Source organism: Camelina sativa, chromosome 7 (genome assembly GCF_000633955.1).
Source record: "Camelina sativa cultivar DH55 chromosome 7, Cs, whole genome shotgun sequence".
NCBI classification, from domain to species: domain Eukaryota; kingdom Viridiplantae; phylum Streptophyta; class Magnoliopsida; order Brassicales; family Brassicaceae; genus Camelina; species Camelina sativa.
The window spans coordinates 7,187,985-7,210,914 of NC_025691.1; the positions used below are offsets into that span (position 1 = coordinate 7,187,985).

A 22,930-nucleotide genomic window follows, 5' to 3' on the forward strand; every position below is an offset into this window, starting at 1 on the left:
AATCTCCGCCTAGCACCGATTACGCCCCGCAAAATCGCTAGGCCCACCCTCTCCGTCTTGATTAATGACTAATCTCCATCTAGCATCGATTATTTAATTATGTCCGTTTAATTTGATTATAACCTGTTTACTCCGATTACTTTCCGCTTAATTTTGTATATACCAATTATTTTTGGAACCAAATATAAATTAAATATATATATATATTTTTTTGTTATTTAGACATTTAAATTAAGAGTTTATGATGTTTTACAATAACTAATGTACAAAATTTTAATAAAAATCATTTCATTTTCTTTTAAAATTATGTTTTTATGTGTTTACCGTAATTTTAAAGACAATACTATAGTTTTATATTTTATTTGATATTTGTTTTTAACATAAACAGAATTATTCATATATTTAATACTATATATTTGTATTTTATTGTTAATTTAATAAAATAACCCTAAAACTAGTCCCCGATTAATCTCCGATTTTTTCACTAGGCGCTAGACCCATACCGACCGCCCGACTATCGCCTAGCGATTTCTAAAACAGGGGTTTTATTAAAAGTAAAACCATATAAAAACCATATGTATCGCAGTTCTGTTTGGGTTCGGTTTGGTTATAGATTATTCCATATTTTACATAAAAAGTTAAGTTTGTTACATAAGATAAATAAAAAGAGAAATATATATTAACCAATAAGTTAAACATAATTTAAAATAATAAAATCTAAATCTAGTTTTAGAAACTCAAAACTTCTAAGTAAAAAAAAAACAATTCAAATAATTATAAATACAATACAAAATGGCACATATATAATAATTATATATAGATATTTCAAATATTCGTCAAAACTAAAAAGATCATTCGGTTTTACGGTTTTTAACCAAACAAGACCTAAACTATTTGGTTAATAAATATGACAACCAAATGAATTTTTAGACGAGATTATAACCAAACCATTTATTTCGGTTTGATTCGGTTTGATTTTTTGGATTACAGTTCTGAATTATTATTGGCTTAACATTTGTCAAATATTCTAACTATCCAAGAGCTATTAGTATTTTCTATCCATTTTTTTTTCGTTTGTCTCTCTCACAATCTTGAGAAATTATTACAACCTTCCACCATTTCATAGAATTTTTATGGTATTTATCCATACAGGCTGTATTTACAGTATACACTTTGTTGGGGTTATATTTTGACATTTTGTAAACCTTGTGACAAACAAATTAAAAATAATAAATTACAGAAGAAATGAGGGACATAAATGTAAAAACTAAAGTCGGTTTCCCAATCTTTATAATATTGACTTTTTAATCTTTCCCTTTTTTCGCCTCTCTTCATCAATCAGAGAGCGGACCAAAGAGCACCGGCGAAATAAAAATCCAACCTTTTCTGTCATCCATCTCTCTCCGTCGCTTCTTCCTAACGTATCTGGTAAACCATTTATTCTCTTTCTTTCGTTAGGATCTTAATTTACATCGGAACCCTATGATCTATCTTCTTTAATCGTCAGATTCGTATCTAGGTCATTGGGGATTGAAAAAACCCTAGCTTTACTGTTTAATCTGGTTAGATTTGGGTTATCCTTCATTGGAATCGATTGAATTGTATTGCGGAGATATTGATTTTGTCTCGTTTTTTGGTATTTAGGTTAGGTTTTGTGAAGTTTTTTGGTTTTCTAGGGATTCGAAAAGATGCCGGCGACAGCAGGAAGGGTGCGTATGCCCGCAAACAATAGGGTGCATAGTAGTGCAGCGCTTCAGACTCACGGTATATGGCAGAGTGCGATTGGTTATGATCCTTATGCACCAACTAGTAAAGAAGAGCCCAAGACTACTCAGCAGAAGACCGAAGATCCCGAGAACTCTTACGCTAGTTTCCAGGGTCTTTTGGCGCTTGCGAGGATCACTGGTTCCAATAACGATGAGGCTCGTGGGTCTTGTAAGAAGTGTGGTCGTGTTGGGCACTTGACGTTTCAGTGTAGGAACTTCTTGAGTACTAAGGAGGATAAGGAGAAGGATCCTGCTGCGATTGAAGCTGCTGTTTTGTCCGGGTTGGAGAAGATTAGGAAGAGTGTTGGGAAAGGAGGTGAGGTGGAGGAGGAGAGTAGTGAAGAGGAAGAGGAGAGTGAGAGTTCTGATTCTGATGTTGATTCTGAGATGGAGAGGATTATAGCTGAGAGGTATGGGAAGAAGAAGAGTGGGAGTGTTAAGAAGACGAGTTCGGCGAGGAAGAAGAAGAAGAAGCGTGTTTCTGATGAGTCTGATTCTGATTCGGATTCTGGAGATAGGAAGAGAAGGCGGAGGTCTAAGAAGAAGAGGAGAGCACATAAGAGAAGGAGTGTGAGTGAGTCTGAGGATGAGGAGGAAGAGGGAAGGAGTAAGAGGAGAAAGGAGAGGAGGGGAAGGAAGAGAGATGAGGATGATTCTGATGAGTCTGAGGATGAAGATGATAGACGTGTGAAGAGGAAGAGTAGAAAGGAGAAGAGGAGAAGGAGAAGCCGTCGTAATCATTCTGATGATTCTGATTCAGAGTCCTCTGAGGACGATAGAAGGCAGAAGCGTAGGAACAAAGTCGCAGCTTCTTCTGACTCTGAGGCCATTGTTTCGGGCGATGATGATTCACGCGTTGGAAGAGGTTCGTCTAAGAGGTATGAGAAGAAGAGCAGGAGACGCCATCACAGGAAAGAGTGAAAAGTAAGATTGATCTCTATGAACCGTTTTCTTCACTCTCCATTGCCCTCTATCAATCTTATTATCTTATGTACAATAATGAACATGTCTTGTATGGGATTTGAATTTGCAATGCATACTCTTGTTTGGTCTTTGTTTGTTTCAAGCATGTGAGAGATACTACTGGTGTTGTGATTGTTGTCACTCTTTTCTACTCTATTGCTTCAAGACTGATCTAAGAATTGATTGGTTGTTTTTAAAGTTCCGATATTTACGTTATTATTACCGATACTCACGTCGGCAAGGTAGAGCTCACGTCGGCAAGTGTCGCTGTGGAGAGATCACGAGACTCGTGGGATGAATTTGGCATGGCCCTAGAGTAAGAGGGCAGATTGGTCTTTCACTGAGCTCGAGTTTCATGGCTCAATTCATACAATATCTACTCGTGGGTCCTTGTTTATCTCTTCTCCACCGTTGAGCCAAAGTTAAGATATCCACCGTTAAAGTTAAAGCCACTTTATATATCCCAAGAAAATAGGTGACCTTGTTACAGAGCAAGATCAGAGAGAAAAATATCCCAAAACCAAAAAAACAAAACAGAGGAAGAAGAAGAAGAAGAGAAGATGCCTTCAAGCACATTCTCCGGGACCGTGAGCACGCCGAAGCTTTCGGTGGCTGTTGACATGGGAAACCCTTTTCTCAATCTCACCGTAGATGCTTTCCTCAAGATCGGAGCTGTATGACTAACTAATCTCTCTCCTTCTATTGGATGGATCATTTTGTTGTTCTTTATCTCTCATTGTTTTTATATTTGATGGGTTTAGGTTGGAGTCACTAAATCTATTGCAGAAGATACTTACAAGGCCATCGACAAAGGTAAGCCCTCAACATTCTCAAACACACATTAGTGTTCATGTTCTGTCTATGTTTGTTACAAAAGCTTACTGTTGTGGTTTGGTGAATTTGATGAACACTTTTACTAAAAGATTCCTAAGACAATCTTCTGTATATAATTAGGAACATTAATTATATCTAGAACACTTGAACACATTGTGATGGATCTGTTTTTTTTTTTGGTGCTTATCATTACTACTTTTGTTTGTTGGAGCTGCAAAATACCATATTTTACTCCATGGTTCATTTATTGTAGGGAGTCTCTCCAAGAACACTTTGGAGAATGCGGTGAGTGTCACTTTACTGCATCAAATCTATGTTTGTAGAAATGTGTCGCTTTTTAAAGTTTTAGTTTCTGAAGATTCTGCTAAACATTGTTGCAGCTTAAGAAGTTGTGCGCAGAAGGTATTTACTGGGGTAAGTTAGTTTCCAGATTCATTGTTTTTCATCACTGATTTATGTTGAGAGTAAGTTTTAAGATTTTCTATATATGAATATGATCAGGAGCTGCGGCTGGAGTTTATGTTGGGACAGAGTATGGTATCGAACGTGTTCGTGGCACCAGAGATTGGGTACTACTAACTTATACATTTCACACTCTTTTCAATGCTCTTAACATTTTTGCTATAAGATTTTTTGCAAAACTGATTGGTTTGAGTGTTTGTTGTCAGAAAAACGCAATGTTAGCAGGTGCCGCGACAGGAGCAGTGCTCTCTGCGGCTGGCAAGAAAGGCAAAGACACTGTTGTGATCGATGCCATTCTCGGTGGCGCGCTTGCTACCGCTTCTCAGTTCCTTAACAATCATTATTTCTATTGATTTTCTTCACATCTTCTTATAGGGACCAATTTGGTTTTCCGAAGTTTGGTTCATATGGTGGATGGATTCCCTTTGTCGACTCTTTACTCTTTCAATAAAAAAACAATGTAGTGTTTTCTGAATGAATGAATACATTTTGAGTATTGTGAACGTTAATTTGCGCAATGTAAGCTTATTTTAAAATATGAGAAATGCATAAAAATAAATGAATATTTTGTATAGAAAGTAGCAAATGATTTGTGGTTTCTATAAAACTCTTTGGTGTACTCAAAAGTCTCAAACGAGTTGTCCAATGTACTTAACTTTTTTTTTTTTTTTTTTTTNCAGCGTACAAGATTGACTCAAACGAGCCAATGCGAAGAAAGATTATTTACAAAGATAACTAAATACGGAACTGCACGAACATGTCGAGCCAATTTATCCGTTTTACCATTCTGGGTACGAGGAACATAGACTAAAGAAAAAGAAGTAAACTCCTCTCTATCCGCCTGTACGTCCTCCAGGTAAGGTGTGAAGGCTGGCCACTTGGAAGGCGAAGACACCATCTTCACCAGGTCAGAGCAATCGGTAAGAAAGACAACGGATTGGTTATCTGCTCCAATCATACATCGCATTGCCCATATAAGGGCCTCGATCTCCGCATGAAGAGGGGAGAGACTCCTACGAAGATTAGAAGCTCCCATTGTTGGGCCATCCCCCCCGGGCGAAACACAGAACCATCCTCTACCAGAAAACTGATCCGTCGCTTTCCATGAGCCATCCACGAAGCATAGGAGGCTCGAAGTAGGCCTAGAGAACCTTGAAACTCTAATGCCTCCATCAGAAGGTATACCCAAAAGAGGGTGGCCCTCCTCTGAATCTACTCCCTCTGTCTGAGCAAGAAACCAAGCATTAGCCTCATCCTCCGCTAGCCGTAGTATTGCTAGTGGATTGGAATCCAAATTACTAAATAGTTTATCATTACGTGCTTTCCAAATATACCATAGAATCCATGGGAATCGATCCTGCGAAGGAACATCCTTGAAGCGCCAGAAAAGGAAATCTATATTTGTGAGAATCGATTCCGATGGGAAAGCACCCTGAACCGTCGGAAACTGTGATAGAGCCCAGACTTGTCTGGCTGGCGGACACTCAAAAAGAGCATGGTTTATCGTCTCCTCCTCAAATCCACAAAGACCACACACGGGATCACAACTAATTCCCCGTTTCCGTAAATTAGCTGTGACCGCCACACAACCCGAAATCACTTGCCACATAAAATGACGAAGTTTTGGCGGGCACCGTATTTTCCACACAAAGGCCTGAAGAGGTACATAGTTCGACCCGACCACCGACAGAACAACCGAAGCCGCAGTAGAAGACTGAAGAAGGTGGTACCCTGACTTAACCGTATAATTCCCTGACTTTGTAAAATGCCAACCTAATGAATCTGGTTTATCGGGTAACCGCAGCGGTAAGGCAGAAATCAAAGCAACATCTTCCGGTACAAAAGTAGCCGAAAGTAGAGCCATGTCCCAGGAATTAGAACTCCTGTTAATAAGGTTTTGAACGGAAAGCAGGTGGTCAGAAGACAACCCTGTGCCTATAGCTGGTCTCGGGGATTGGGCAGGGATCCACGGGTCATGCCATACAGAGATGGAGACCCCCGATCCTACCCGTTTAATAAGTCCTTTGTTAACCAGAGAGCGAGCAGAAATAATACTTCTCCATCCATAGGATGGTGAGTAAGATTTAATTGGATCCAAAGGATCCGAATGCCTATAATACCGGCCCTTAAAAACCCGTGCGAACAGAGAGTCCAGAACGGAGATCAAACGCCATAGCTGCTTCGCCAGCAAAGCTGTGTTAAAATCATCCAAACCCCGAAAGCCCAAACCTCCCTCTGTTTTATCCTGACAAAGCTTATCCCAAGCCACCCAATGTAATCCCCGCGATTGTCCAGATGAACTCCACCAATAGTTAGAAATGGCACTTGTTAACTTCCTCGTAATCGTCTTGGGTAATCGAAAGCACGACATTACAAAGGTAGGAACTGCCGTGGCCACCGACTTAATCATTACCTCCTTACCGCCTTTAGAAAGGAGACGGGCAGGCCAACTACTGGCCCGTGATTGGAGGCGGTCCTGGACATAAGAAAAGATTTGTGTCTTTGCTCCCCCAAGGCTTTCCGGGATGCCCAAATAAGACCCCATACCCCCTAGATTTGTAATACCTAACACCCCTTTTAATTCCTCGCGTAGACCATGATCCACAGTATGACCAAATTGGACGGAAGACTTCTGGAAATTAATTTGCTGTCCAGAAGCCCGCTCGTACTTCCTGAGAATCCGAAGCACAACCTCGCACTGCTCCTTTGTTGCTCGGCAAAAGAATAAACTGTCATCCGCAAATAAGAGATGCGAGATAGCAGGGCTGGCTGTAGAAACCTTTATACCAGTAATAAGCTTCAGCTGCTCCGCTTTGCGGAATTGTGCAATTAAGGCTTCCGTACAGAGGATGAAAAGGTAGGGCGAAAGAGGATCACCCTGCCTTAATCCCCGAAAAGGGGTAATAGATCCATGGGCTTGACCATTGATCAAAACCTTATACTGAACTGTCGTAACACAACTCATAATCCAAGACACCCATTTATCGCAGAAGCCAAGTTTCCGGAGAAGAAGATCAACAAAAGACCATTCAACCCGATCATAAGCCTTACTCATATCCGTTTTGATAGCCATGAACTTGTCCTTGCAAGAAAGGTTAGTTCGGAGGCCGTGAAACATCTCCTGAGCGATCAATATGTGTACTTAACTTATCATTACAGTAAAACAGAGCGAATAATTAAAGTTTAAAGTCTTTATTGTTTCATTGCATATGATTTATTTACGAGGAGATTAGCTAAAACATGATTGGGCTTTTGATGAATGGGATTTAGAATTTCAATTTTGGGCCTTAATGTCGAAGTCTCAACCTTGTTTTCGCGTTTCGACCCGACTCTTAGTTAGTTTATTTTCATCTCTATACATTTCACATTTTCACTTATAAAATAAGTCTTCGCGCAAATTTTCTAATACATATAGAAGTTCATCAAATTTTCTAATACATATAGAAGTTTACAATTTAAAAGTTTTTTTTATAAAAATGATATACGAAGTTGTTGGAGAGTGTCTCTTGGTGTGTGTTACTTATACATCATGTATAATACATGCATGTAAGTATTAGTGGAGAAAAATGGTGGTGGAAATGAAAGTGACAATGCTGTCTGCAACAAATTCTCAAGGATCTATGTTTGCTTAATGGCTACCATCTCTACCTCTCTCTTTCTCTACCACTTTCCACCTCATGCGATACTTCTCATTCAACCAATCTTCTAACACTACTACATCATAATCATTCAGCTTAATCCCATTGTCTACAATGAAATTTCATTTTATGCATGATGTAAATAAAAGAAAATACTAATATATAGTCTATACATATCTTATTCAAGATCTAAAGTTATCTATAGGATCAATCAAAATGGCTATTCTAAATTTTCTCGAGTTCGTGCTTCACTTGTTTGGGTCAATCAAACATGCATTAAAATATTCGTAAAATATAATAATGACAATGTGAGAATAAAATGAAACGTAATAATAGTTTCAAAATTTAGGAGAGTAACATGTATATTCCATATACTTCCATAATAGGTGAACTGCAGAAGTGGGTTGAAGATGAGTCAAGACAACAATACTCCAGTGCCAGCAAAGCCATAAAGATCCACCAAATCAATAAAACTGACACAAAAGACCCACTTCTCTTATTATTCTTACGAACTAATTAATCCCCCACCATTAAGGTCCACTAATCCAATTCTTTATTCGTTTCATAAAGTCAAAAATTATTAAGAAGCAAATTAGTAATTTATCTCTTCTTTAGTTTCTTCCAACTAATAAAAGTTTTGAAGGTCAATGATGCATGCAACAAGGAGTCTTTATTTTACTTTCTTCATGCATGTTTTATTAAATATTTCTTCACCTTCAAGTGTTATATACATATATTATTCTGCATGTTTTCTGAAATTTTATTGAAATTCTAATACAATCTAGAAGTTGAAATTTATAGCATTGACTTCTAATACTCAATAATTGTATTTGCCAGAACATCTCCAGGGATTTTTATAAGGTTTGAAAATAAATTCCAAAACATTAAATATTTTTCCTAAGGTATCCTAATGAAAAATGTTATCATGGCATTATATTTTAAAATGGAAGCATACATGGCCAAGGAATGGAGGGTTCTCCACTTGCAATATTACAAATGATGATGGACCATGAATTATCAAGTGTTATTAAGATAAATGATTATTAAAGTTGAAAAAAAACATTTGTATTAATTAACTATATCTTATAAACAAATCTCAACCTTAAAAACCTAATATGCTTTTCTTTTAATAATTAATCAAAAGCAAATGCGCAAGTTGGATATGTCTCCACTTATCTTTTCATGTTATTTTTTTTGTCAACATGTTTAAATATACATTCGGGTGTTTTTATTTTTTTGTCTTTGAAGTATGAACGTAATTACATTATTTAATAAGGGAAGACCCACTCATCCTTATACTATATTTTCTTGAATTCTTTATGCCTAATGATAAATGTATTTGACATTTTATTCCATCATTGAAACTTGCCCCTGAGTTACCACGTGTCTACTAAGTTTGATTTAACTCTAAAACGTCGAGAGGATTGTAGTAGATCTTGATTATTTACCAAAGCACTATTTGAGAATTAATTAATGAGTTCGAAACATTTGCGCAAGACAACAAATGATTTGTTTGCACTCTTCGCATGCATCATTTTGTGGATTACCTTCTCAGTATTCCTATAAGACGATTTGACACCATTTCTTATATGGCAACGGCTCAACCAATATAGAAGAAAAATCAACTTTATATTTGTAATATATATAAATTTATTTTGTGACCAAGTCATAGTCTCACCATCTAGCTCTGCATTTTCCAGACGATACATAAGAAAGCAAAAATAGTGGATTTTGAAGGGAACACTTATTCAAACTAATAAAATTTCTACTGCGTTCAGGGAACACTAGCTAGGAAACATATTTATTTGTTCACAACAGAGAAACACTATTTATAGTAAAAAAGAAAAGGGTAGGAAACATGATATTTTGTTTTTGGTAGGACAGGAACATGATATTTTTATACTCATTTTATTAAGTTTTAGGCAGAAGTCTCTAATATCTTCGTATAGAAAACCTTATTTTTCAAAAAAAAATTTGACCATTCCTTTTTGTGTTGGCAAATTCCATGCCTAAAGGATATACATAAAACATACCATAATACATAAAACATAATACATATACCATAATACCATATGTAAGCAGACCAAACCTGAAAATAGATGTTTGGTTGATTAACTATTTTCAGTGAATCATAAAAGTATAATGTTGATCCCATAAGATTTGATATATATATGAACAGAATCACAGCATATATCTAGAGAACAACTAACATATTAGTGTTATCCATTTCACTACCAATGCTCACTTTCTTTTATAAAAGGTGGTTTTGTAATAGATTTGTCAGATTCGTGTCCAATATACATTTGTAACATCCGCGAACCGAAATCCCGGTTTAGGGATTGCATCGGTCGATGCAGATGGTGCATCAGTCGATGCATGTTCAATTCTCTGCGTGTTGGCTTAAGTGAAACGCTGCATTTTGGGCAAAGGGGGAAGGAAAAAACCCTTAATCGTTTCTTTTGTCTCATTAGTCGACTTTGGCCGCTTTTGAGAGAAACAAAAGAGAGAAAGAGTGTTCTTGGTGTTCTTGGAGATTTCTGGAGATTTGGGGCTGTTCCTGTAGAGATCTGTAGCTGGGATCGTTGTAGGAGCTTCCTAGGAGCGTTGTTTTGCTTTTTTGAGGTTCAGTTTCGTCTTGGGAAAGGTAAGTGCAGGACCATGGCTTATCTAAGCTAGAGAACTCTTTAATCTGCTTGTTATGTGTTGTTAGACTTGTTAGATCGTTATTTGGGACGTTAGGAAGCTTTCTTGTGGCTTGGGATCGAGTTTTGTGGTTGCAGGACGAAGATCCGGTGAGAAGCTTCAGGGAAAACACGATGCTCGGCATTGCATCGGTCGACGCATATCTTGCGTCGGTCGATGCAAGTGCGAGGACGGCGCGTAAAACTTTAGGGTTTTCATGTTATGTCGAGCATGCATCCAGTGCGAGTGTCGGTCGATGCAAGTGTGACTTGCATCGATCGATGCAACCTTTGTGTCGGTCGATGCATCCCCATGTGGTGTCGGTCGATGCATGTTGGTGTCGGTCGATGTAGAGTCCTGGTTTGTTTTTTGTTGTTTGTTGATTGTTGTTTGATGGTTAGAGATGACTCTATTGCTTGTGTGTATAGCCCAATAGATGGGAGGATTGTCTTACTGAGTGTTTATTAAATACTCATGCATTGCAATATGTGTTTGTGGTGCAGATAAAGGCAAAGTGTGATCGTGGAATCAAGGCAATGAAGAGGAGGAGGTTCTAGGGACTCGGTTTGATGTTGTCTGGCATTGCTAGGTTGCTAGAGTTGGGTCATTAGAACATTGCTAGGTTGCTGGTTCTATGTTTCGTGTTGTTTGATTATTGGATATTGTTGATGTCATATTTATTGGTTATATTATAGGATATTATTAGATATTGATATTGGTTATTCCGCTGATGATTGTGATTGTGGTTAGGTGGCTAGTGGATATGAGACCACTAGTTGTAGTTTATTTATTATTATATTATTATTTATTATTTATTATTTAAAAAAAATGGGTCGGGTCGTTTCAACATCGAGAATCTTAACTTTAACTACTTACATAGAACTAAAATTTGGGGTTTAGCATGCAAAAAACTCGTGTTTGAATTAAATAGTTTTCCGATCTTATTACGTTACCTAAATTTTTTTGTTCCATACATTATAAAAAATAATTCAATTAAATTTTTGTTAATTAAATGATTTATTCTCTAACAAAACTTACTTTTTATATAAAAAAAATAGTTTTGTAACGGACATGATTAGCTTTAATATTTCTATAGAACTGAAATTTGGGAGTTAACATGCAAAGAACTCGTATTTGAGTAGTACATAGTTTTCCGATCTTATTACGTTACCTAAAATTCTCATTCCATATTTTATCAAAAATTATGTGATTAATTTTTTGCATTTTAAACTATTTGTTCTTGCACTCGATGCACGAGTCAACACTAAGACTATCTAAACCAGTTTCACATTTTATTTGTTAAGACCTAAAAATTAAGAGGATTGAATTTGTAGTGGATATTTTCAAATATGTTACAATCCATCTCAATTTTTTTTTAATAATGATACAAACTCAAGCGTATTTAGAAGCCTGCTACCAAAATGGAATTCCTTGGTCGATAACTTTCATGATAAAGCAGAATTCCGTTGGACCAAAGTAATAGTACACACGGACCACACGGCTTTGAGATACTTATTGGCAAAGAAGGACGCGAAACCGAGACTACTTAGATGGATTCTACTTCCCCAAAAGCTTTAACCTCGAAATTCAACACATAGGCAAGAACATGAGTCAATTTAAAAATTAATGGATTACTTTTTTTGTTTCTTTAAAATTTTAATTAAATTGGATTTACAAAATTTGCTACGTGTTTTTCTCAGTTTATTTAAAACATTAATATACATTTTTCTCACTTTTTCTTTTTCTATGTTCCGGTGCAATAAAAAAAAATTCCAAAATATAACACTCAAATTGAAAAGATCTCAAATAGTAACGGGTTGTTGTGAAACAAACGATGCTCACTTTATTTTATAAAAGGTGGTTTTGTAACAGTTATATCAGAATCGTGTCTAATATACATCGAGAATCTTAATTTTAAATATTTACATAGAACTGAAATTTGGGGGTAGCATGGAAGAAACTCGTGTTTGAGTTAGATAGTTTTTCGATCTTATTAAGTTATCTAAATTTTTTTGTTCCATACTTTATCAAAAATAATTCAATTAAATATTTATTATTTAAATTATTTATTCTCTAACGATGCTTACTTTTTACATTAAAAAGATTTTTGTAACGGACATGTATTAGCTTTAATATTTATATATAACTGAAATTTGGGAGTTAGCATGCAAAAACTCTTGTTCGAGTAGTAAATACTTTTCCAATCTTATTATGTTACCTAAAATTCGCATTCCATATTTTATCAAAAATTATTTGATTCATTTTTTATTATTTAAACTATTTGTTCTTGCACTCGATGCACATGTCAACCCCAAGACTATCCAAACCAGATTCTCATTTTATTTGTTAAGACCTACAAATTAAAGGATTGAATTTGCATTGGATAATTTAAAATATTTTAACATTCATCTCAATTTTTAATAATGATACAAACTTTTAAGCCCAAAATTAACCACTTAGACAAGAACATCAGTCAACAAAAATCATTGACTTATGTTTTTTTTTGTTTTTTTGAAATTTTAATTATATTAGATTTGCATAAATTTTACTACGTTTTTCTCAGTTTATTTAAAACATTAATATACACTTTGCTCACTTTTTTTTAAATTTCCGGGGTGCAATGATTCAAAATTCCAAAATTTAACACTTGAGATTTTTTTAAAGCCAAATGTTGAAAAATCTCAACTAGTTGTGAAACAAACGATATTCACTTACTTTTATAAAGAGTGGTTTTGTAACAGATATGTCAGAATCGTGTCCAATATACATCGTGAATATTGACTTTAACTATTTACATAGAACTGAAATTTGGGGTTTAGCATGCAAGAAACTAGTATTTAAGTTAGATTATTTTCCGATTTTACCTTACCTAAAATTTTTTGTTCCATACTTTATCAAAAATAATTCACACTTGGTGGTACTCAACATGTGAAACGTGAATCGGAAAGTCCTTTGAGTCCATCATTCTCAGTAGCAAGGTCATTGATTTTTTTTTCTTTTACTATTTCTTATAAATTAAAAGAAAAAAATATATATCTAAACTAAATAAATAAATTTAGAAAATTTAAAGGAAAATTTATGCTGAGGAAATGACATGTTCAACCACTTCAAATCAATACAATGCGCGGTCAACACTAAAGACTATCCAAACCAGTTTCTCATTTTATTTGTTAAGACCTAAAAATTAAGAGGATTGAATTTGGAGTGGATATTTTCAAATATGTTACAATTCATCTCAGTTTTTAAATAATGAAACAAACTTTTACCCTGAAATTCAACACTTAGACAAGAACATGAGTCAATTTAAAAGGCAATGGATTACATATTCTTTGTTTCTTCGAAATTTTAATTGAATTGGATTTGTATAAAATTTCTTACATGTTTTTCTCAGTTTATTTAAAACATTAATATACACTTTGCTCACTTTTTTTGTTTAAATTTCAGGTGCAATGAATCCAAATCCCAAAATTTATTACTTGAATTTTTTTAAAGCCAAATATCGAAGAAATCTTAAATAGTAACGGGTTTTCATGAAAGAAACGATGCTCAATTTTTTTAATATAAAAGATGGGTTTGTAACGGAGATGTCAAAATCGTATCCAATATACTTCAAGAATATTGACTTTAAATATTTACATAGAACTGAAATTTGGGTTTAGCATGCAAGAAACTCGTGTTTGAGTTAGATAGTATTCCGAACTTATTATGTTACTTAAATTTTTTTTGTTCCATTTTTTATCAAAAATAATTTAATTAGATTTTTGTTAATTAAATTATTTATTCTCTTAATAATGCTTACTTTTTATATAAAAACAGATATATATTAGCTTTAAATATTTACATAGAACTAAAATTTAGGGGTTAGCATGCAAAGAACTCTTGTTCGAGTAGTAAATAGTTTTCGAATCTTATTAAATTACCTAAAAGTTCTCATTCCATATTTTATCAAAAACTATATAATTAATTTTTTTTGTTATTTAAACTATTTGTTCTTCAACTCTTACTTGCTTTTTTCCGTCTAAATTATCAAATCAGACATAATTTGATATGTTGTTGTAAATAAAAGTATGCATGTTGCTATATGTGCAAACATAATGTGTATCATGAATCACTTCATTTTGGTCTACATCCAATCAGATCGTTAAGCAAACCAAACAAAAAAAAATGATTCAAACATTCGAATCCTGCTGGCGTGATTTAGATTAGTAATTATCACAACCTCCAACTACAATATATAAATATAAACTACCACCCACTCCAACAAAAAAAAAATCTAGCATTAGACTTTAAATAATTAATAAAAATCATTAAATATAATGTAGAGTACATTATAAGTTTTTTTTAGTTGGGAAAATATAAAATAAAAAGAAGAAATAAATAAAAGTTTCAGATTTTAAAAAATACTTATGACATAGGAGATAGTGATGGTAAGTAGTGAAGCAGATGCAGAGGGTGCGGGTGAGAGCCGAAGAGGCAGGCAAAAAAATAAAAACTCATTTGAGAGAGTTGACGAGAATTTATGAACTAACGGAAGATTCAGTAATCGTAAGACACGTGGCGCACTCTTAGATCATCATCACGTGATCCAACGGTGATCAGATGCACAACTTACGAAGTAGTCTCTCATTTATAAAAAATGTTTGTTGTTTGAAGGAAACTGTAGCTATTTTGACTTTTAATTTCTTACTATTAAAAGAAAAAAGAAAAAAGTCTTTATTTCCTTAATTGACTTTGGTATGATTTTCCACAAAATTTGAGTTTATAGTTACTAAAATTGTAAGATGATCATTTCAGTTTTCATTCCCACGCGCAATGATCTTTGTAGTATATAGGCACTAATTAATCCTTTATTATAATGAACTTTATTCATATTCTAAAATTATTTTTCATTGAATCTATTATTTAAATTACAATTACATTACATAAATTCATATACAAAATATATAATTCAAAATTTTCTTAGTTTATACAAAATATTTCAAAATATAGATTTATGCGTAGAGTTTTAAACAGATGTTAATTTTGTAATTTTTTCTTTGACAATCTTATAACATGTTATTTCATAAAACATTACTATGTAAAATTTTGAACTAAGCACATCTCCTAGGGACCTAGACGCGCTTGTTTACGAGAGTAAGTAAACAGTAATACTACAAGACACACATTTGAAAACCCCCTGAGTAAGTTCATAAAAACTCCAACCTTTTGCCTTTGCCACGAGTCAACCCTCTTCTTCGTCAAGAGACCTCGTTTGCAATTAATAAAAATAAAAATTCCCTCATTTTCATCAATTTTTTTTTTCTCCTTTTCGGATTTAACATAACGTAACAGAATAATATTATAATAATATTTTCTATTTATTTTTTTCTACTTATATTATTCTCTTCTTCCTCCTTTATAATTTTCCCACTCAAAAAAATCATTTTTCTTGCACACAAGTCAACTCTCTTTCTCTCTCTCATATCTCATCATCTTCTTCAACCTCTCTCTCTCTCTCTTACACCATGGATGAACAACTTCAATTGTAATCTAAACAAAAAAAAAACACGTTCTTTCTATCTGAATTCTCAATCCCCATAAAAAAAAAATTGTTCCTTTTTCATTTTTTTTCAGATGGGTAACGGAATCGGAAAGCTTACTAAATGTTTCACCGGCGCCGGAGAAACTCGCCGGAACATAAAAAAACCCGAGTTATCATCATCAACCCTCGAACCAGATCCTTTAGACGAAGGTTTAGGTCACTCTTTCTGCTACGTTAGACCCGACCCGACCCGTGTTTCCTCTTCTAAAGTTCACTCCGAAGAAGAAACCACCACGTTCCGTACGATCTCCGGCGCTTCCGTTAGTGCCAACGCTGCCACTCCGCTCTCCACTTCTCTATATGATCCTTACGGACACATCGACCGAGCCGCCGCGTTCGAGAGCACGACGTCGTTCGCGTCGATTCCTTTGCAGCCGATCCCGAGAAGCTCCGGTCCGATTGTACCCGGTTCGAGTCCGTTAGAGAGAGGGTTCCTTTCCGGTCCGATTGAGAGAGGTTTCATGTCCGGTCCACTTGATGGTTCTTCCGGTCCGGTTTCCGGTTCTGATCAATTTCAACGTAGCTTCTCTCACAGTTTAGCTAATAACCGGGTCGGGTCAAGAAAAGGATCTTTAGTTCGGGTTCTCCGTCGCGCAATTTCGAAGACGATTACTAGAGGACAAAACTCGATCGTTGCTCCGATCAAACCGGTTAAAGTACCCGATTGGGTATTCGGGTCGGATAAAACCCGGATCCAGAACCAGACTCAGCACCAGAACGAGAATAATCTCACTGTTAATAGTAGCTTGAATTTTAGTAGTGAAGGGAGTTTACTAGACGACGACGTTTCGTTAGAAAGCCAGAATCTTCAATGGGCACAAGGTAAAGCTGGCGAGGATCGTGTGCATGTGGTTGTATCGGAAGAACATGGATGGCTCTTCGTTGGAATCTACGATGGATTCAACGGTCCAGATGCGCCTGATTATTTACTCTCTCATTTATATCCAGCCGTTCATCGTGAGCTCAAGGGATTGTTATGGGACGATCCTAAACCGGATGCAAAATCTTCCGATGAAACCGATGTAGAGAATCGCGACTCGAGTTCTGAGGAGAAAAAGTCAAAGAACTGGGAAGAAAGTCAACGACGGTGGAGATGTGAGTGGGATCGAGAAAGGCTCGATCTTGACCGTTTACTGAAGGATCGGAGTAATGGGTCGGATCAAGATCCGGATCCGAGTTCGTCTGATGTTCTAAAAGCTTTGTCACAAGCTCTGAAGAAGACGGAAGAAGCTTACTTGGAGATTGCAGATATGATGCTCGACGAAAATCCTGAACTAGCTTTAATGGGTTCTTGTGTTTTAGTGATGTTGATGAAAGGTGAAGATGTTTATTTGATGAACGTTGGCGACAGTAGAGCTGTTCTTGGGCAAAAAGCTGAGACTGAGTATTGGATTGGGAACATTAGACAAGATTTGGAACGTATCAATGAAGAAACAATGAATGATTTTGATGGTTGTTGTGATGATGTTGAAGGAGCTAGTTTGGTTCCTAATTTATCAGCTTTTCAACTTACTGTTGATCATAGCACAAATGTAGAAGAGGTAAGAGAGGAGGAACACTAATGCAGTCATTTAATCGAAGTGTTGATGGTGTTTTTAGCTTAATGAAAGTCTTGTTTTTTGTTGTTGTTGTTGTTGTTCAGGAAGTTGATAGGATTAGAAAGGAGCATCCTGATGATGCAACCGCGGTGACTAATGAACGTGTTAAAGGTTCGTTGAAGGTTACAAGAGCTTTTGGCGCCGGTTTCCTCAAACAGGTATGTTTAAACATGTTTCAGTTCTTGATTCTTGGAATCTTGAATCAGAAGTTTTAACTTTTGGGATCATATTTTCATTTGCAGCCTAAATGGAATAATGCACTACTTGAGATGTTTCAAATCGATTACAAAGGGACGTCTCCTTACATCAATTGTTTGCCAGCACTTTACCATCATAGATTAGGATCCAAAGACCAGTTTCTGATACTATCCTCGGATGGTCTCTACCAATACTTCACAAACGAAGAAGCGGTTTCGGAGGTTGAACTCTTTATCACATTACAACCTGAAGGTGACCCGGCTCAGCATTTGATTCAAGAGCTTCTTTTCCGTGCTGCCAAGAAAGCTGGTAATAATCTGATACGAGATATTTGAATCAAAGTAATGGGGGGCTAGTGTAAAAATGGGATTTTAAGTTTTTTTTTTTTTTTTCCATTGATGTTTCTAGGTATGGATTTCCATGAACTGCTTGAGATACCACAAGGGGAACGGAGACGGTACCACGATGATGTTTCCATTGTAGTCATCTCTTTAGAAGGAAGAATGTGGAAATCTTGTGTATAAACCAAAACCATATAATGAACATAGAGAAAACTTAAAAAGTGTTTCTGAGATGAATATGGTTCGATGCAACTGATTAGTTTTATGAGTTTGAGTTTTAAGTGTCGATCTCACATCGAATCTAAAACCTCAGAAACTCGGGTAGACTGGTTCACTGATGTACTATTATTATATGTTAATAAACAGTAAGAAAAAGTTTTGCCTCTGGAATCAAAGCACAAGTCTCATTAAGACACACAAGTCCATGTCTTTTATCTATCTGTTTTGATTGTTTATTTGTTATCATTAATTCCGTATTCAAAAGATGAATCTAGGCTTCAAAACCAACCCTTTGACTTCGAATTTAAGACACTTAGATATATAGATTCGACATTTGTGGAAACCCTTTGCTTATTGGTCAATGCAAGCTATTGAAGTAGTTAGTGTCTTCCAACTTCTACGTGTAATAGAATAGAGAAGTAAATGTTGGAAGAAGAAGAAGAAGAAGAAGAGGAAGTGGTGGATATCAAATCTTGTCCCATTTATGAATTAAATCAGACTTCACTTAACTATCTTGCTTCCCACCAAATCTTGGCCTCTCTGTTTCTGTACTATTTCCACCAACTAAAGGCAACACAATTTTGGATCTTTCTGGTTTTAGTCCCCATTATACAATTCTCTAGTCGTGATCCACATTTTCACAATGCATAGAGATGTCGATTAAGCTGAAACAAGATTTGTAAAATGACAATTTGGAAGCTAATACGTGTTGCAGGAGTTAGCATAATATAATTCTCAAACTTAGAATAGTACTACCAGTCTATCACTTTCCAAAAAAAACAAGCGTTGTTCAAGAAATATATTTCTGTTTTAAAATTAATGTCTTAGTTTTCAATGTAACTCTTTAAAAATGTAATTAACGTTTAGTAAACTTGTTAAAAAAATTTAAATGGTGAATCAGAAAAAAAACTTTATTAACACTTTTTTTAATTTGGTGGATAACATATTCATTAACTGAGGGTTAAAACTGCTTACTTATTTGAAAATCTTCATCGATAAGATTGACAAGAGTCATTGTGTTAATTTTGCAAAGTGACGATAATTTTTCAAAACTTTACCAACCCATCTTTCATAATTTATTAAAAAAATAAGTTTTTCAATAAGGAAGATTTTTAAAAATATTTTTTTCCTATGTCACTTTTTTAAAATATCCTTTTATGGTGTCTATTTTCAAAAATACCAATTTTCTATGTATAAAACAACTACATTCTAAGTCTTAAACTCTAAATACTAAATCTAACCCTTCAAAACTATATCCTAAATGTAACATAGAGAACCCAAACCTAAAAAAAAAAATTCCAAAAATTAATTTAACATATTGTAATTGTGTAAAAGATGATAAAAATGAAAATGTTCAAAAAACAGATATTTTTGAAAAGAGTATCTAACAAATTCTCCTTTCATTAAGCATTATATTTACAAAAAATTCATTATTGCATCATTGCATCAACACTTGGTTTATTACAAATGATTAGATATGAAGTTTCACGAAAGTTTTAAAATAATGTAGGCAAAGTCATTTGTGGTGAATTTATATGTTACAGATTGACCTATCCATCAAAATATGGTGTATGTAAAATCGTTAGTTGGAGATCCGAGTATTACGGATAGAATTCCACATTGTTATGAAAACGTTCATAATAATCTTATGCGTTGTAAGTAATATATAAACACATCTCCACTAATATACATGTCGTTCATGGATCCCTCCACATCACCAAAGCTTGCATCTGCTCCCATTGCACAACCACTTCACCAAAAATTGTCTGAACGGGAGCTCCCATTGCTCGTAGGTCGTAGCTGATTACTCGAGACGATGTTGAATTTTTTGTGGAGCTCTTCACTATTGGCTACATCAGCCAACAAGAGTCTTGGATCAAAATACGGCAAAGCATGACGTGTATATTGTTTTTTTTTTAATGTATGTTTTTATTTTATGTATTATTATTGCACAAAGTTTCTATTTAGTCAACTGCAAATTATTAAATGCAAGGTTTATTTATCTCAAGTTTTAGAGTGATGCAGGCAAACCAAATCCATCGTGATTTTGTATTGTTGATGTGGATATCAGAATCAGACTAAACCGGAAGCATACCAAACTAATCAGTACATGGTATAAACTGGTCTATATGGAGCATTTTGGAGAATTTTTGCCTATAGATCCTAAATCCTAATTAAGCATAAGGCTTAAGGTTAATTATTTACCGTACCAGCAAATAATTCTAAGAGGGGTGTATTCAACTTGACATTTTAAGTGATTTGTGTAAAATTTACAAATCTTATGTTATGCAATCATGAATTTTAAAAAGTTCATTAAAATCCATTGTTATTGAATTGATGATTTAAAAATCTATTTTAAAATCCACTGTTATTCAAAACAATTTGTGGTTTTGGATTTTAATAAGTTTTTGGGATTATGGAAGATTTGAGAGGATTTGTTTAGTTAAAAATATCGAAATCCAAATCTCATGGTTTGAGGTGGGATTTGAAAGAATTTTACCATCAATCATATTAACTTCCCTAAAATCTATCAAAATTCCAAATTTCCTAAATCTCATCAAATCCTCCAAAATCATGCTTTCAATACACCCGTATAACGGACCAGCTGACGTAAACGCTAATCTCTCTTACGTGACCATCGAGTATCCAAAAAATTCCTGCCTTTTCAATGTCTACAAATAACATAATCCTCACAATCTTACTAATTACATTAACACATGCCCACTAGCCACTACCCCTTCCCTACTTCAATCCAAGCAAATTATCATCAAAAACCCCAACAACATCTTGACCTGATATATAACTCTTATACGGGATAAAATAATATTTCATATGCGTAAAAGTTTAATTCTCAATGGATGATGAATATTCAAATTTATACATTTCGTAACAGAAACAACGAAAGGAATAGTACGAGTAATCTTTAGTCACTAGACCATATTATAATCCCCTTTCTAATTCATTTAAGAACGATATGTTCACAATCTTAGGTTGGTTGTATTCCTTTTCCATAATTATTCCTGAGAACTTACTCCTCCAATATATTTGGTCAATACGGAAAGGCTCAAAAGGATTATTAACTTTAACGTTTACATCATATTGTCTTTATATAGCTGAACAAGAATTAAATCTAATGATAACAATGACTAGATTGATTTCTGACAAGTGTCATCATCAATCACATAGGATCGGTGATGAAGAGCAGATAATCTGTTCTTCACCTGTCTTCGGAGCCTTGATTGTATGGAGCGTAGAACTCTTCTTTATTACCGTTGGTGACTAAAGCAGTTGACAAACTGCAGTGGGGTTCTTTTCCTTAAAAGCCCATATTGGTTTGTTGCTGGACGGAATTTGGAGTAATACTCCTTACAAAGATGTTCTCGTAAGGGACTTGGAATAAACCTTAATGAGAGTAATATAATATAAAAAAAAATATCACCAAAAAAAAATAACACAAAATAAATATGCAGAGTTGAGGTACACTCGACTTAGATTAAAAGGTAACAAGATTATAGTGAAAAATTTGGATCTATAGTTTTTATGTCAACTAATCAATTGGTTTTTATATATATATATATATATAGATATTATGTGACAGTTATTTATATATAGTTTTATATAAACATATATAATATTCGACAATTGTGTTTATATAGAGCTTATATGTTTGTATTCTAAAAATTTGGTTTATTTAAATGTAAATTTAAAATATGATTGATATTTAAAAATAAAAAAGACATAAAGTAGAGAAAAGATGAAAGAAGTAAGATAAAAACAAAAAACAAATATAAAAATTTACGGTGACAATCATATTTTGTAGAAATTTAAAAATACTTAGAGATAAGAGTTTAGGTTTTGAAATCTAGCCCTCGACATTCGGGTACTCGGGTCGGGTTCGGATAGGGATCGATCGGGTTCGGGTCTTTCAGGTAGAGGAGTTTAGGACCATTAGGGTAAATAGAAAATATCGGTTCGAATTTGGTTCGGGTCTTATTGGGTTCAGATCGGTTTGGGTCTAAAATTTTAGAACCTATAAATACCCGGAAAAAATCGGGTATCATTTGGGTTCGAGTATTTTGTACCCGATTACCCAAAATTTTACCCGATTATCCGAAATTTTTAATGCTTAATATTAAGAAAAAAACTTTAAAAATTTAAATTTTAAAAGTTTTGGTTAAATTTTTGAATATATAGCTAAACATTTCAATATAATTTTGGTTATTTTAAGTATTTTGGTCTAGAAAAAATTAATATTTTTGAATTTTAAGCTATAGTTTTGAATAACTATATTATAAATAAACCTATTATAACTAATATTTTATGTATATTATTTTATTTCCGGTATGTCGGGTACCCATTCGGTTCTCGGTTCGATCCTGGGTTCGGTTCCGGGTTTTCGGGTTTAGAAAATTAGGACCCAATAGGGTATTTTACCGGTTCCGGATTTGGATTCGGGTCCATATTTTCGGGTTGGTTCAGGTTTGGATTTTTGGTTCCGGTTTTTTTGCCCAGGCCTATTGAAATATATACCCTAGAATTAAGCCAAAAAGAAAGGTCATACATTGCAGGTAAGTCATCAATAGTTTATATCATTTCAAAAAAATTTTATTGCTGCATTTCATCCCAACTTTTTTTTTTTTTTTTTTTT

The 22,930-nt window shown here is 34.6% G+C and overlaps 4 protein-coding genes across 5 annotated transcripts; 3 read left to right on the top strand and 1 right to left on the bottom strand.

The window, feature by feature from the left end:
* Window positions 1,305-2,921, top strand: LOC104700625 (CAX-interacting protein 4). 2 transcript variants are annotated; one of them, XM_010416162.2, is made up of 2 exons: window positions 1,305-1,428; window positions 1,645-2,921. In XM_010416162.2, the coding sequence occupies exon 2, from the start codon at window positions 1,689-1,691 to the stop codon at window positions 2,685-2,687; it is 999 nt and encodes a 332-aa protein (XP_010414464.1). In that variant the 5' UTR covers window positions 1,305-1,428; window positions 1,645-1,688; the 3' UTR covers window positions 2,688-2,921. The 2 variants fall into 2 exon arrangements, with proteins under 2 accessions (XP_010414464.1, XP_010414465.1); XM_010416163.2 differs by having other exon boundaries at window positions 1,311-1,428; window positions 1,650-2,921.
* On the top strand, window positions 3,136-4,534 carry LOC104700626 (outer envelope pore protein 16-1, chloroplastic). The gene is made up of 6 exons (XM_010416164.2): window positions 3,136-3,403; window positions 3,491-3,542; window positions 3,817-3,848; window positions 3,944-3,977; window positions 4,065-4,132; window positions 4,232-4,534. The coding sequence occupies exons 1-6, from the start codon at window positions 3,290-3,292 to the stop codon at window positions 4,376-4,378; spliced, it is 447 nt and encodes a 148-aa protein (XP_010414466.1). The 5' UTR covers window positions 3,136-3,289; the 3' UTR covers window positions 4,379-4,534.
* Window positions 4,720-7,098, bottom strand: LOC104704411. The gene has a single exon (XM_010420507.1). The coding sequence runs from the start codon at window positions 7,096-7,098 to the stop codon at window positions 4,720-4,722; it is 2,379 nt and encodes a 792-aa protein (XP_010418809.1).
* On the top strand, window positions 15,772-18,453 carry LOC104700627 (probable protein phosphatase 2C 23). The gene is made up of 4 exons (XM_010416165.2): window positions 15,772-17,467; window positions 17,569-17,682; window positions 17,767-18,031; window positions 18,131-18,453. Exons 1-4 carry the CDS (start codon window positions 15,959-15,961, stop codon window positions 18,244-18,246), a joined length of 2,004 nt encoding a protein of 667 aa, XP_010414467.1. The 5' UTR covers window positions 15,772-15,958; the 3' UTR covers window positions 18,247-18,453.